The sequence below is a fragment of the Balaenoptera physalus genome (genome assembly GCF_965194825.1).
Source record: "Balaenoptera physalus genome assembly, chromosome: 4".
NCBI classification, from domain to species: domain Eukaryota; kingdom Metazoa; phylum Chordata; class Mammalia; order Artiodactyla; family Balaenopteridae; genus Balaenoptera; species Balaenoptera physalus.
Window position 1 is genome coordinate 79,686,873 of NC_138891.1, and position 17,317 is coordinate 79,704,189.

A 17,317-nucleotide genomic window follows, 5' to 3' on the forward strand; every position below is an offset into this window, starting at 1 on the left:
GAATCCCAGGAATGGATATAAAGGGCAATGCAGAGAAGCTAATTCCTTCAGAAAAGAAAATCCAGAGAGACCTTCAAGATGGTGGAGGAGTAAGACGCGGAGATCACCTTCCTCCCCACAAATACATCAGAAATACATTTGCATGTGGAACAGCTCCTACAGAACACCCACTGAACACTGGCAGAAGACCTCAGAATTCCCAAAAGGCAAGAAACTCCCCACATACCTGGGTAGGGGAAAAGAAAAAAAGAAAAAACAGAGACAAAAGAATAGGGACGGGACCTGCACCTCTGGGAGGGAGCTGTGAAGGAGGAAAAGTTTCCACACACTAGGAAGTCCCTTCACTGGCAGAGACGGGGCGTGGCGGGGGGGAAGCTTCGGAGCCATGGAGGAAAGCACAGCAACAGGGGTGCAGAGGGCAAAGCGGAGAGATTCCCGCACAGAGGATCGGTGCCGACCAGCACTCACCAGCCCGAGAGGCTTGTCTGCTCACCTGCCGGGATGGGTGGTGGCTGGGAGCTGAGGCTCAGGCTTCGGAGGTCAGATTCCAGGGAGAGGACTGGGGTTGGCTGCGTGAACACAGCCTGAAGGGGGCTAGTGCGCCACGGCTAGGTGGGAGGGAGTCCGGGAAGAAGTCTGGAACTGCCTAAGAGGCGAGACCATTGTTTCAGGTTTCACGAGGAGAGGGGATTTACAGCACCACCTAAACGAGCTCCAGAGACGGGTGCCAGCCGCGGTGATCAGCGTGGACCCCAGAGACGGGCATGAGATACTAAGGCTGCTGCTGCAGCCACCAAGAAGCCTGTGTGCAAGCACAGGTCACTATCCACACCTCCCCTCCTGGGATCCTGTGCAGCCCACCACTGCCAGGGTCCCATGATCCAGCGACAACTTCCCCGGGAGAACACACAGCACGCCTCAGGCTGGTGTTACATCACACTGGCCTCTGCTGCTGCAGGCTCGCCCCACATTCTGTACCCCACCCTCCTCCCCCCCCCACCTGAGTGAGCCAGAGCCCCCTAATCAGCTGCTACTTTAACCCCGTCCTATCTGAGTGAAGAACAGAAGCCCTCAGGCGACTTACACACAGAGGCAGGGCCAAATCCAAAGCTGAACCCCAGGAGCTGTGCGAACAAAGAAGAGAAAGGGAAATATCTCTCAGCAGCCTCAGGAGCAGTGGATTAAATCTCCACAATCAACTTGATGTACCCTGCATCTCTGGAATACCTGAATAGAAAACAAATCATCCCAAAATTGAGGTAGTGGACTTTGGGAGCAAATGTAGACTTGGGGTTTGTGTTCTGCATCTAAATTGTTTCTGGTTTTATGTTTATCTTAGTTTAGTATTTAGATTTTATTATCATTGGTAGAGTTGTTTATTGATTTCGTTGCTCTCATCCTTTTTTTTTAAAAAAAATATATAGATATATTGTTTTCCTTTTTCTCTTTTTTGAGTGTGGATGTGTAAGCTTCTTTGTGTGATTTTGTCTGTATAGCTTTGCTTTTACCATTTGTCCTAGGGTTCTGTCTCTCCGTTTTTGTTTTTGTTTTTTTTAGTATAGTTTTTAGCGCTTATTATCATTGGTGGACTTGTTTTTTGCTTTGGTTGCCCTCTTCTTTCTTTCTTTCCTTATTACTTTTTAATTATTTTTCTTTTTAATAATTAAAAAAATTTTTTTATTTTAATAACTTTATTTTATTTTTTTCTTTCTTTCTTTTTTTCTCCCTTTTCTTCTGAGCCGTGTGGCTGACAGGGTCTTGGTGCTCTGGGCAGGTGGCAGACCTGTGCTTCTGAGGTGGGAGAGCCAAGTTCAGGACATTGGTCCACCAGAGACCTCCCAGCTCCACGTAATATCAAATGGTGAAAGCCCTCCCAGAGATCTCCATCTAAACGCTAAGACCCAGCTCCACTCAACGACCATCAAGCTACAGTGCTGGATACCCTATGCCAAACAACTAGCAAGACAGGAACACAAACCCATACATTAGCACAGAGGCTGCCTAAAATCATACTAAGGCCACAGAAACCCCAAAACACACCACCAGACGTGGACCTGCCCACCAGAAAGACAAGATCCAGCCCCATCCACCAGAACACAGGCACTAGTCCCCTCCACCAGGAAGCCTACACAACCCACTGAACCAACCTTAGCCACTGGGGGCAGACACCAAAAACAATGGGAACTACAAACCTTCAGCTGGTGAAAAGGAGACCCCAAACACAGTAAGTTAAGCAAAATGAGAAGACAGAGAAACACACAGCAGAGCAAGGAGCAAGGCAAAAACCCACTAGACCTAACAAATGAAGAGGAAATAGGCAGTCTACCAGAAAAAGAATTCAGAGTAATGATAGTAAAGATGATCCAAAATCTTGGAAATAGAATGGAGAAAAAACAAGAAACGTTTAACAAGGACCTAGGAGAACTAAAGAACAAACAAACAGTGATGAACAACACAATAAATGAAACTTAAAATTGTCTAGAGGGAATCAATAGCAGAATAACTGAGGCAGAAGAACGGATAAGTGACCTGGAAGATAAAAGAGTGGAGATAACTATCACAGAGCATAACAAGGAAAAAAGAAGGAAAAGAATTGAGGACAGTCTCAGAGACCTCTAGGACAACATTAAACACACCACCATTTGAATTATAGTGGTCCCAGAAGAAGAAGAGAAAAAGAAAGGGTCTGAGAAAATATTTGAAGAGATTATAGTCGAAAAATTCCCTAACATGGGAAAGGAAATAGTCAATCAAGTCCAGGGAGCACAGAGAGTACCATAAAGGATAAACCCAAAGAGAAACATACTGAGACACATATTAATCAAACTATCAAAAATTAAATACAAAAAAAAATATTAAAAGCAGCAAGGGAAAAGCAATAAATAACATACAAGGGAATCCCCATAAGGTTGACAGCTGATTTTTCAGCAGAAACTCTGCAAGCCAGAAGGGAGTGGCAGGACATATTTAAAGTGATGAAAGGGAAAAACCTACAACCAAGATTATTCTACCCAGCAAGGATCTCATTCAGATTCGATGGAGAAATTAAAAGCTTTACAGACAAGCAAAAGCTAAGAGAATTCAGCACCACCAAACAAACTTTAAAACAAATGCTAAAGGTACTTCTCTATGCAGGAAACACAAGAGAAGGAAAAGACCTACAACAACAAACCCAGAACAATTAAGAAAATGGTAATAGAAACATACATATCGATAACTAACTTAAATGTAAATAGATTAAATGTTCCAACCAAAAGACACAGACTGGCTGAATGGATACAAAAACAAAACCCATATATATGCTGTCTACAAGAGACCTACTTCAGACCTAGGGAAACATACAGACTGAAAGTGAGGGGATGTAAAAAGATATGCCATACAAATGGAAATCAAAAGAAAGCTGGAGTAGCAATTCTCATATCACACAAAACAGACTTTAAAATAAAGACTATTATAAGAGATAAAGAAGGACACTACATAATGATCAGGGGATCAATCCAAGAAGAAGGTATAACAATTGTAAATATTTATGCACCCAACATAGGGGCACCGCAATACATAAGGCAAATGCTAACAGCCATAAAAGGGGAAATCAACAGTAACACAATCATAGTAGGGGACTTTAACACCCCACTTTCACCAATGGACAGATCATCCAAAATGAAAATGAATAAGGAAACAAAAGCTTTAAATGATACATTAAACAAGATGGATTTAATTGATATTTATAGGACATTCTATCCAAAAACAACAGAATACACTTTCTTCTCAAGTGCTCATGGAACATTCTCCAGGATAGATCATATCTTGGGTCACAAATCAAGCCTTGGTAAATTTAAGAAAATTGAAATCGTATCAAGTATCTTTTATGACCATGACACTGTGAGACTAGATATAAATTACAGGAAAAAATCTATAAAAATTACAAACACACGGAGGTGAAACAATACACTACTAAATAACCAAGAGATCACTGAAGAAATCAAAGAGGAAATCAAAAAATACCTAGAAACAAACGACAATGAAAACACGATGACCCAAAACCTATGGGATGCAGCAAAAGCAGTTCTAAGAGGGAAGTTTATAGCAATACAATCCTACCTCAAGAAACAAGAAAAATCTCAAATAAACAACCTAACCTTACACTTAAGGAAATTAGAGATAGAAGAACAAAACACCCCCAAAGTTAGCAGAAAGAAAGAAATCATAAAGACCAGATCAGAAATAAATGAAAAAGAAATGAATGAAATGATAGCAAAGATCAATAAAACTAAAAGTTGATTCTTTGAGAAGATAAACAAAATTGACAAAGCATTAGCCAGACTCATCAAGAAAAAAAGGGAGAAGACTCAAATCAATAGAATTAGAAATGAAAAAGGAGAAGTAACAAATGACACTGCAGAAATACAAAGGATCATGAGAGATTACTACAAGCAACTATATAGCAATAAAATGGACAACCTGGAAAAAATGGACAAATTCTTAGAAATGCACAACCTTCCGAGACTGAACCAGGAAGAAATAGAAAATATGAACAGACCAATCACAAGCACTGAAATTGAGACTGTGATTAAAAATCTTCCAACAAACAAAAGCCCAGGACCAGATGGCTTCACAGGTGAATTCTATCAAACATTTAGAGAAGAGCTAACACCTATCCTTCTCAACCTCTTCCAAAATATAGCAGAGGGAGGAACACTCCGAAACTCATTCTACGAGGCCACCATCACCCTGACACCAAAACCAGACAAAGAAAGAAAACTACAGGCCAATATCACTGATGAACATAGATGCAAAAATCCTCAACAAAATACTAGCAAACAGAATCCAACAGCACATTAAAAGGACCATACACCATGATCAAGCAGGGTTTATCCCAGGAATGCAAGGATTCTTCAATATACACAAATCAATCAATGTGATACACCATATTAACAAATTGAAGGTGAAAAAACGTATGATAATCTCAATACATGCAGAAAAAGCTTTCAACAAAATTCAACACCCATTTATGATAAAAACCCTCCAGAAAGTAGGCATAGAGGGAACTTACCTCAACATAATAAAGGCCATATATGACAAACCCACAGCCAACATTGTTCTCAATGGTGAAAAACTGAAACCATTTCCACTAAGATCAGGAACAAGACAAGGTTGCCCACTCTCACCACTATTATTCAACATTGTTTTGGAAGTTTTAGTCACAGCAAACAGAGAAGAAAAAGAAATAAAAGGAATCCAAATTGGAAAAAAAGATGTAAAACTGTCACTGTTTGCAGATGACATGATACTATATGTAGAGAATCCTAAAGATGCTACCAGAAAACTACTAGAGCTAATCAATGAATTTGGTAAAGTAGCAGGATACAAAATTAATGCACAGAAATCTCTTGCATTCCTATAAACTAATGATGAAAAATCTGAAAGAGAAATTAAGGAAACACGCCTATTTACCACTGCAACAAAAAGAATAAAATACCTAGTTATAAACCTACCTAAGGAGACAAAAGACCTATATGCAGAAAACTATAAGACACTAATGAAAGAAATTAAAGATGATACAAACAGATGGAGAGATATACCATGTTCTTGGATTGGAAGAATCAACATTGTGAAAATGACTATACTACCCAAAGCAATCTACAGATTCAATGAAATCCCTATCAAACTACCACTGGCATTTTTCACAGAACTAGAACAAAAAATTTCACAATTTGTATGGAAACACAAAAGGCCCCGAATAGCCAAAGTGATTTTGAGAAAGAAAAACGGAGCTGGAGGAATCAGGCTCCCTGACTTCAGACTATACTACAAAGCTACGGTAATCAAGACAGTATGGTATTGGCACAAAAACAGAAACATAGATCAATGGAACAGGATAGAAAGCCCAGAGATAAACCCACGCACATTTGGTCACCTTATTTTTGATAAAGGAAGCAAGATTATACAATGGAGAAAAGAGAGTTTCTTCAATAAGTGGTTCTGGGAAAACTAGACAGCTACATGTAAAAGAATGAAATTAGAACACTCCCTAACACCATACACAAAAATAAACTCAAAACGGATTAAAGACCTAAATGTAAGGCCAGACATTATCAAACTCTTAGAGGAAAACATAGGCAGAACACTCTATGACATAAATCACAGCAAGATCCTTTCTGACCCACCTTCTAGAGAAATGGAAATAAAAACAAAAATAAACAAATGGGACCTAATGAAACTTAAAAGCTTTTGCACAGCAAAGGAAACCATGAATAAGACAAAAAGACAACCATCAGAATGGGAGAAAATATTTGCAAATGAAGCAAGTGACAAAGGATTAATCTCCAAAATTTACAAGCAGCTCATGCAGCTCAATATCAAAGAAACAAACAACCCAATCCAAAAGTGGGCAGAAGACCTAAATAGACATTTCTCCAAAGAAGATATGCAGATTGCCAACAAACACATGAAAGGATGCTCAACATCATTAATCATTAGAGAAATGCAAATCAGAACTACAATGAAGTATCATCTCACACCAGTCAGAATGGCCATCATCAAAAAATCTACAAACAATAAATGCTGGAGAGGGTGTGGAGAAAAGGGAACCCTCTTGCACTGTTGGTGAGAATGTAAATTGATACAGCCACTATGGAGAACAGTATGGAGGTTCCTTAAAAAATATGACCATATGACCCAGTAATCCCACTACTGGGCATATACCCTGAGAAAACCATAATTCAAAAAGAGTCATGTACCACAATGTTCATTGCATCTCTATTTACAATAGCCAGGACATGGAAGCAACCTAAGTGTTCATCAATAGATGAGTGGATAAAGAAGATGTGGCACATATATACAATGGAATATTACTCAGCCATAAAAAGAAACGAAATTGAGATATCTGCAGTGAGGTGGATGGACATAGAGTCTGTCATACAGAGTGAAGTAAGTCAGAAAGAGAAAAACAAATACCGTATGCTAACACATATATATGGAAACTAAAAAAAAAAAAAAAAAAATGGTTCTGAAGAACCTAGGGGCAGGACAAGAATAAAGATGCAGATGTAGAGAATGGACTTGAGGACATGGGGAGGGGGAAGGGTAAGTTGGGACGAAGTGAGACAGTGGCATGGACATATATACACTACCAAATGTAAAATAGATAGTTAGTGGAAAGCAGCCACATAGCACAGGGAGATCAGCTAGGTGCTCTGTGACCACCTAGAGGGGTGGGATAGGGAGGGTAAGAGGGAGACGCTAGAGGGAGGAGATATGGGGATATATGTATATGTATAGCTGATTCACTTTATTATAGAGCAGAAACTAACACACCATTGTAAAGCAATTATATACTCCAATGAAGATGTTAAAAAAAAAAATCCAGGATGCTTGAAATCTTACCTCATATGCATGCCTCCTATTACTCTGTCCTCTGTAGCTGTTGCCAGGAAAGGCTGTCTGGTCACAAACCCTAGAATTCTGACATTTTCTGTTGACTCTCGCATCTTGGTTTCAAGGCCCTGTCTACTCCCCAGTGATTGATAGTAATTACTGCACACAGTGCTGGGAGAGGTATTACTTTAAAAAGAAACAGCACATAGATATAAATTATCACAAACCCAGCAATTCCACTCTTAGTTATATACCCCCCCAAACTGAAAATAAGTACTCAAATACTTGTACATGAATGTTCATAGCAGCATTATTATTCACAATAGCTAAAATGTAGAAACAACCCAAATGTCCATCAACAACTGAATGGATAAACAAATTGTAGAAATACACAAAACAGAATACCACTCAGTCATAAAAAGGAATGAAGTACTGACACATGTTACAACATGGGTGAACCTCTAAAATATTAATGCTAAGTGAAAGAGGCCAGATACAAAGGGTCACATATTGAGTGATTCCATTTATATGAAATATCCAGAATAGGTAAATGCAGAGACAGAAGGAAGACTGGTAGTTGCCAAGGGCTGGGGGGAAAGGAGAATGGGGAGCAACTGCTTAATGGGTATGGATTTTGTTTTGGGGTGGTGAAAATGTTTTGGAACTGGATGCAGATGGTGCTTGCACAATACTGTGAATGCACCAAATGTCACTGAATTGTTCAATTTAAAATGATTAATTTTATGTCATATGATTTTCACCACAATAAAAAAAAGGGAGGGGGATACTGACTCAGCCAGCATATACCTTTATCCCCTAACTCCCTCACTTCTACCTGAAGGTGTATGTAGAAAGGTGAAGTATTGGCCATTATGTGACCACGAAGCAACAAATATTTGCCAAGAATGGCTGAGCATAAAGATAAAAGGAAGCTAGGTCTTTGATATCATGAAGGAAACCATGGTATCATCAATTTTAATTTATTATGAGACAAATAAAATCCCTAGTTGAAGAAATAGGACAATCTTTCTTCTTTACAATTTCTTCTTTAAAGATTGACTTTAACATAGACTAAGTGAACAAATTCACATGTAAGCTTTCAGTCAGACGCATTTGTTAGATGTACTTTTGGTTAGGTGGTTTCACCAGTTGCTGGGAAAATGCACTTTGCTGCGTAGATCAGCACTCACCATCTGTAAGCATTCCAAACAGGAAGATAATTAATACAAAATAGCATCACAAACATTAGGTATTCAAGTAATGACAGAAATGGAAAATAACAGTCTTTTATATAAAGGCCATGGTTTACTCCTGGCCTGAATAAACATAATTGTTTATTCATTCAATATGTATTGATGACTACTTACTATGTGTCAGGCATTGAGCCAGGGATATGAGCCAGAACACTGCAGTGAGCAAGAAAGATAAGCCTCTGCCCTCATGGAGCTTACATTCTAGTGAGGGGAGAGACAGACAATAAACACATGAGCAGTCTCACATACACTGCCTGTTAATATCATGCATACAGAGCAACACACTGGGCTTCCAACTCCTTTGATTTAGGACTGGCTGTCAGCTCCTCCGTCTCTGGTGTGGTTTCACAGGGCGCTCAGGTTCCTCAGTTACCTAGGAGTCAGCAGCACTTTCAACATCACAACATTGGTCTCAGTAGTCAACAATTTCTCAGTTCCTTATCTCCACTGCTGATGTCATCCCTACATTTCACCTTACTTCAGGAAACACACAAACCAAGAAAACACTTCATCCCAACCATTCCCACCCCTAAAAGGGGGAAAATTAAACCAGAAGCAAAATCCATTACTGCTCCCAAGAGAAAGAGCCTACCAAAAAAACAAAGCCTGCCTTTCTGGTAGAGGATGAGGGAGGAGAAGAGAGTGGGCACAGCATTCAGGTCAAAAACTTGTACATGAGGAATAATGCAAATAATCACTAAGCACAATACAAAACTCTAGCAACTGAAGAGAATGCCTTAGACCAGTGCTGTTCAAGAGAAATATAATGCAAGCTACAAATGTGAGCAATATACGCAATATAAAATTTTCTAATAGCCATATAAAAGAAACAAAAAGAAACAGGTGAAATTATCTTTAATAGCATATTTCCTCTAACCCAAGATAGCTACAGTACTATTTTTTCAACAATTATCAATATAAAAAATTATTAATAAGATATTTTACCTTCTTTAATCCCATTCTGAGTCTTCAAAATTTGGTATGTGTTTCATATTTACAGCACATCTCAATTTGGACTAGATATAGTCCAAGTACTCAATAGACACAAGTGGCTAGCGGCTACCACATTGGACAGGGCAGCCCTAGACAAAGTACTCACTAAGTTCCCTTTTCCATGAACATTAAAGCTAATGGCTCCCCAGAACTAAAGCTTCTAGACATCTCATTGGCTGCACCAAAGAAGCTATATTCTGCTACCCTCTACTGTTAGTCCTGGGGACACAGCCCTAGGTACCACGAACCACAAGTAAACATAATTCACTGATTAAGAAAAAAATACATATATAAATGTATGTATGTGTATATATACACATACATATACATATTCAGGCAGGAACAAAATGATATGACGTGGTAGAGAAAAGACTATGTTTTCCTAGTGCCAATTCATCTGTCCATTCATCCATTCAACATTTGTTGAGAGCCTATCATGCACCAGAATTAACTGCATATGCTAGTATCCTGCCCTCAGGGAACTTACCATCTTTTGGGGGAGAAGTTGATAGATATAAATAATTAAATAAAAAAATAAATAAGTTCACTGTCCATAGCAATTTTGCTATGAAGAAAATAAAACAGGAAAATATCATCATGAATGGGAGAAGAGATTACTTTAGATACGGCAAAGAAGGCTTTTCTGAGAATGTGCCATTTAAGCCGAGAATGAAATAAAAGGGACAAAAATGGAGAAGAATGTTCTGTGCAGAGAATACAATTAGGGCAAAGACCTCAGGCAGGAAAAACCTTGGCATATTTGCAAAACAAAGAATGTCAATGTGGTTAGACAGTAGTTAACAGGGAGAAGAATAGTAGATGTAGTCATAAAAGTAGCCAGGGGCCAGACCTCTTAGGACCCATAGAAAAGGGTCAGGAGTTTAGAGTCTAGATGTTATTCTAAGAAAAAGTCAGTGAAGGGTTTTAAGCGCCAGGGGTGGAGGGGGGGTGGTTTGTTAATATGGCTTGGAGTAGGCTGGTAGTGGTGGGGTCAGATTTAGAATATATTTTCAATTTATCAGCAAGTCCTATCAGCTCTATTTCAAATCTGATAGGACCTGCTGATGAATGGGACATGGGATGAAAAAAAGAGAGGATGGCCAACTACTAGACTTTTGGTGTGAGCATGCAGGTGGAATGGTGGTGTCATTTACTGAGATGGGGAGCTGAAACAGGAACAAACACTGCTCCCGCTCCTGTATTTCCAATCTTGATAAATGGAACAACCATTCAGTCAGAAGCCAGAGCTTCATCCAAGGCGGTGCCATATCCAAAGAGTCACCAAATCCGTTAATGCCACCTCCCCAAACTTTCTTAATGCTGTCCCCTCCTTTCCATCCCCACTGACTTGGACAGGTCTTTAGACCTATTACTCATTAAGACTATTGAAATCACCTTAATAATCTCCAGGTTTCAATTCCAACCCAATGTCAATGCTACAAATTGTTCCCCTGCTTAAAATTCTCCAACAATCTTTGTGAAGAGCGACTTGGCAATAGCTATCAGTTTAAAATGGACATGTCCTGTAATTTGGCTATTTCTCTCTTATGGTTCTATCCTATAGAAGTACTCAGAGAATGTGGATATGAGGGTAATTCATCATAGCACTTTAATAGTGAAAAACTGGACACTACCTAAACGCCATTCAAGAAGGGAATTGTTACATAAACCATCATATAATTATATTATAAAATTCAATCTAGTCCTTATCTTTAAAAATGAAGCAGGTTTAAATATACTGATATAGAAAGATCTCCAAGATATTTCAAAAACAAATGGCAATGTGTATATGATTGTATTTATTTAAAAGCATTGCAGTATATCTGTGGGTATGTATGAGTATGTTGTTTCTAAAGGCCTAGAAAATGTCACATTAAACTATCAACAATGGTTACCTCGGGGTAAATGAAATAGGGATGGGCTGGGTGGGGAGTTCTCATTTTTAACTATATATATATATTTCTTATTGGATGAATTTTTAAATAATTAATACATTTATATAACAACAACAACAAAGTGTACAACTATCCTGTATGCTTTGACATGATTCAAGGCACTTTAGCACCTGGCACCAGCCTTCATTTCCAGACTAATTTCTCAGACTTATTTACGTTAGGTAGGCGATAATGTACTTTCATGTGATGGGAAATGTGGGTTGATTCTTGAAGCTGGGTCGTGTACTAGACCTATCTGCTTTGCAACTGGAATAGGAAAGGCAGCGTCTAGTATTCAGGAGGACAGGAAGCTCTTTCTGAAGAGAAGCTAAGGTTAAGCTAAGGTTCCTTCCCTTGAGGGCACACCAGAATTAGTTCATTCCTTTAGCTCTTCAAAGGAAGAAGTAAAATTTCAAGACTCTTGCCCCTTCTCAACCCATTTGGCTTTACATGTTTTAAGAATACCTGTACTTATCTTGTTCACAGTTTATTTTACTTTTATAATATGAAAATCCAATAGAAAAGACAGCAAATTTAGTGCCATAGTTCCAGTTCCTTTCTGAAAATCTTCATTTCCCCAAGAGATTTTTAGATGTTAAAAAAAAAAAAAAAAAGTGATAGTAGCCCAGCTCTGATAGAGATAACACATGTGAAATAGCTTTGGTAGAAACAAAACGTTGAACAAACAGAAGGCAGAATTATACCAATTTCTAAATTCTAAAGATTTTCATATTTGTTTTTTGATTGTCATTTCCTAGTTAACGTTTTTTAAACTCAGGAATAAAGAGAACAAGAAAGTACATATGTAAGTCTTTCTATTGTGGTCCTGGCTGGGAATCTAATCATAGAGCCAACCGGTAGAAAGAAAATGAACTGCTCTTCCCAATCTTGTTCCCATTCAGCGTCTAATTCTCTCAAAATGATACCAAAAAGAGTTATGAAATATTTGATTATTTCCGCCTTAGTCTGTGAGATTAGAAATGAAGTACCTTGGCAAGATAGGAAGAGAGAAACCTAATTAGCAATTGTTTATGCTCTGGTTTGCTACATTCTAAATCCTAAACCTGCCACCTACACTAGTCCCTCAATTAAAATATCATTCAACTGGTTTGAATTGCTGTAGAACATCAGAAGATTTTTGTTGTTGTTGTTTTGTTATTATTATTCGGCCTCATTTTAAAATGTATTAGCTACCACTTACCTCCATAAACTATCAGAGCAGAAAGGAATCATTGGTGATTCTAGCATAATCCTCTCATTACTGACAGCTGAGAAACTAGCCCAGAAAGATTACATCAGATAATGGTGTCACACTGCAAGTGTCTAGTTAACTGGAGCTGGGACTAGAACCTAGTCTCCTGACTTCCAGGCTCTGCTAAATTGTATATTTTCTTTTAATCATTTAAAGTTAATGCTCCTTAAGGTGTTTTGGAAAAAGTGGTATCTAAATAAGAAAAAGGCTTTGACTTCAAGGGCAGATAGAATGAAAGCAGTTTTCCAGCAGATACAAAGCTATGGATCACCTAGGGCCAGTTATTTATTCATCATCTTACTTTTGGCCAAATATATGAGTAATATTTTTTTAGTGCAATGAGAGGAGAAAAAAGTTGGAAAGTGGGGGGGAGTAGGAAAAAAGTAGGTGGGAAAACGGTTCCTTGGTTAGGGAAACATCTTGATAGGCCACTTTGGATGTGATAGGATCTTTCAAGGCCCTGCTTGGAGTAGGAATAAAACAAAGAACTAAATTATTTTCTCTAATACATTTATAGCTTTCCAAGGTTTTTGGAAAGAAAAGGGTGATAATGAGAAGGAAAAAGGAAGCTGAAATTTTAGCAAGGAAGGCAGGACTCTACTTGGGATGAAACATGTGAGAATGGCAAAGACACTCTTTAAGAACAAGGATGTATACAATCCACTCATATACCTTGACTATTCAGTGCTGAGACAAAAACCCCTCTCATTGCCCGTCCCCTGCCCATTACTACAAAAACTTCAGTGAAGATCTGCTACACAGACTTGTGTCCATAGTACTGTGAGAGTTGGTATACATAGTGCAGAGGAGAGATGAAGAGGCCAGGGAAGCAGGGAGGCTTCCTGAAGTAAGGAGAAACCTGGCCAGTGTAATGGCTAGGATACCAAATGAAAATGTTTCAAGGAAAAAGTGGGTTGATAGCATCAAATCCTAAAGAGCAGCCAAAGAGACTGAGAAATAAAGGGCTGTTAGGTTGGACAATTAGGACTGGAGAAAGCTGTTTCAGTGTAGTAATAGGGCATAACACAGACTGCAAGAGGGAGATGAAAGAAATACGCAACAAGTCTAGATGAGTCTTTAAGAAGTTGGTAGATAATGGATAAGAAAAATAGAACAGTAGCTTTAGGAAGCAGAACATGTAAGTTGGATTCAAGAAAAAACAATAACAAGAAACATGTATTCACTGAAATGAAGAGCTGAGAGTTCACCTACAACTACATTTTAAAACTTAACATCTGATTATTATTTTATTTAAATGAACTTCTTTCTAAATTATGTTTAGAAAACAATGTTTAAAAGTTGAATAGCCCCATATGCACGAGGTACATACATAAAGTCATTCTTTTTTTTTTCTTTTACCTCAAATAAAAATTTATTTCCAATATATTTATCAACAACCTAACTATACGTCTTAACTAGGGAACTAGGAAATCTACAAGGAAAAACAGGGAAAATTAAATTCGAATATATCAAATAGAATGAGATACTATAGATTAAAATGGAGACAGAGGAGAGAAAAACAACAAAGAAAATCAGCAAAAGTAGGTTCTTAGCAAAGATCCAGGAAATTGACAAATTTTCAAATAAGGTGACTAAGAAAAAAGAGAGAAGATTTAAATTATTAAAATAAGTGGTGGACATTACTACTAAATTTACAGACATAAAAAGGATGCTAAGGGTATACTATGCACAACTGCACCTCACGAGATTAGATAATCCAGGTGAAATGGATGAATTCCTGGAAATTCTCCCACCAAAACTAAACCATGAAAAAATAGAAAATCTGATTAGATTTAAAAAATTAAGAAAATTGAATCACAAATCTAGAAAGTCCAACAAAGACAGCCATGTACCATATGGATTCACTGTTGAATTCTACCAAACATAAAACTATATAAATATATATATAAATATATATATATTTTAACATCTTTATTGGAGTATAATTGCTTTACAATGGTATGTTAGTTTCTGCTTTATAACGAAGTGAATCAGTTATACATATACATATGTCCCCATACCTCTTCCCTCTTGCATCTCCCTCTATCCCACCCTCCCTATCCCACCCCTCTAGGTGGTCACAAAGTACCAAGCTGATCTCCCTGTGCTATGTGGCTGCTTCCCACTAGCTATCTATTTTACATTTGGTAGTGTATATATGTCCATGCCACTCTCTCACTTTGTTCCAGCTTAGGCTTCCCCCTCCCCGTATCCTCAAGTCCATTCTCTAGTAGGTCTGCATCTTTATTCCCATCTTGCCCCTAGGTTTTCCATGACCATTTTTTTTTAGATTCCATATATATGTTAGCATATGGTATTTGTTTTTCTCTTTCTGATTTACTTCACTCTGAATGACAGTCTCTAGGTTCATCCACCTCATTACAAATAACTCAGTTTCGTTCCTTTTTATGGCTAAGTAATATTCCATTGTATATATGTGCCACATCTTCTTTATCCATTCATCTATCAATGGACACTTAGGTTGCTTCCGTGTCCTGGCTATTGTAAATAGAGCTGCAATGAACATTGTGGTACATGACTCTTTTTGAATTATGGTTTTCTCAGGGTATATGCCCAGTAGTGGGATTGCTGGGTCATATGGTCGTATTTTTTAAGGAACCTCCATACTGTTCTCCATAGTGGCTGTACCAGTTTACACTCCCACCAACAGTGCAGGAGGGTTCCCTTTTCTCCACACCCTCTCCAGCATTTATTGTTTGTAGATTTTTTGATGATGGCCATTCTGACTGGTGTGAGATGATACCTCATTGTAGTTTTGATTTGCATTTCTCTAATGATTAATGATGTTGAGCATCCTTTCATGTGTTTGTTGGCAATCTGTATATCTTCTTTGGAGAAGTATCTATTTAGGTCTTCTGCCCATTATTGGACTGGGTTGTTTTTCTGATATTGAGCTGCATGAGTTGCTTGTAAATTTTGGAGATTAATCCTTTATCACTTGCTTCATTTGCAAATATTTTCTCCCATTCTGAGGGTTATCTTTTTGTCTTCTTTATGGTTTCCTTTGCTGTGCAAAAGCTTTTAAGTTTCATTAGGTCCCATTTGTTTATTTTTGTTTTTATTTCCATTTCTCTAGGAGGTGGGTGAGAAAGGATCTTGCTGTGATGCATGTCGTAGAGTGTTCTGCCTATGTTTTCCTCTAAGAGTTTGATAGTGTCTGGCCTTACATTTAGGTCTTTAATCCATTTTGAGTTTATTTTTGTGCATGGTGTTAGGGAGTCTTCTAATTTCATTCTTTTACATGCAGCTGTCCAGTTTTCCCAGCACCACTTATTGAAGAGGTTGTCTTTACTCCACTGTATATTCTTGACTCCTTTATCAAAGATAAGGTGACCATATGTGCATGGGTTTATCTCTGGGCTTTCTATCCTGTTCCATTGATCTATATTTCTATTTCTGTGCCAGTACCATACTGTCTTGATTACCGTAGCTTTGTAGTATAGTCTGAAGTCAGGGGGCCTGATTCCTCCAGCTCTGTTTTTCTTTCTCAAGATTGCTTTGGCTATTCGGGGTCTTTTGTGTCTCCATACAAATTGTGAAATTTTTTGTTCTAGTTCTGTGAAAAATGCCAGTGGTAGTTTGATAGGGATTGCATTGAATCTGTAGATTGCTTTGGGTAGCATAGTCATTTTCACAATGTTGATTCTTCCAATCCAAGAACATGGTATATCTCTCCATCTATTTATATCATCTTTAATTTCTTTCATCAGTGTCTTATAATTTTCTGCATACAGGTATTTTGTCTCCTTAGGTAGGTTTATTCCTAGATATTTTATTCTTTTTCTTGCAATGGTAAATGGGAGTCTTTTCTTAATTTCACTTTCAGATTTTTCATCATTAGTATATAGGAATGCAAGAGATTTCTGTGCACTAATTTTGTATCCTGCTACTTTACCAAATTCATTGATTAGCTCTAGTAGTTTTCTGGTAGCATCTTTAGGATTCTCTACATATAGTATCATGTCATCTGCAAACAGTGACAGCTTTACTTCTTCTTTTCCAATATGGATTCCTTTTATTTCTTTTTCTTCTCTGATTGCTGTGGCTAGAACTTCCAAAACTATGTTGAATAATAGTGGTGAGAGTGGACAACTTTGTCTTGTTCCTGATCTTAGTGGAAATTGTTTCAGTTTTTCACCATTGAGAACGATGTTGCCTGTGGGTTTGTCATATATGGCCTTTGTTATGTTGAGGAAAGTTCCCTCTATGCCTACTTTCTGGAGGGTTTTTATCATAAATGGGTGTTGAGTTTTGTCAAAAGCTTTCTCTGCATCTATTGAGATGATCATATGGTTCTTCTTCAATTTAATATGGTGTATCACGTTGATTGATTTGCGTATATTGAAGAATCCTTGTGTTCCTGGGATAAACCCCACTTGATCATAGTGTATGATCCTTTTAATGTGCTGTTGGATTGTTTGCTAGTATTTTGTTGAGGATTTTTGCATCTATGTTCATCAGTGATATTGGCCTGTAGTTTTCTTTCT

General features: G+C 38.0%; 1 protein-coding gene across 4 annotated transcripts in view; it reads right to left on the reverse strand.

Annotated features, from left to right (window-relative positions):
* Window positions 1–1,672: 1,672 nt before the first annotated feature.
* GTF2E1 (general transcription factor IIE subunit 1) overlaps window positions 1,673–17,317 on the reverse strand; it is a 60,478-nt gene continuing 44,833 nt past the window's right edge. For all 4 annotated transcript variants that reach the window (XM_082460072.1, XM_082460073.1, XM_082460075.1 and 1 more), the window contains one exon: window positions 1,673–8,570. In XM_082460072.1, the coding sequence (XP_082316198.1) occupies window positions 8,564–8,570 (7 nt within the window). In that variant the 3' untranslated portion in view covers window positions 1,673–8,563. The remainder of the gene's footprint in view (window positions 8,571–17,317) is intronic.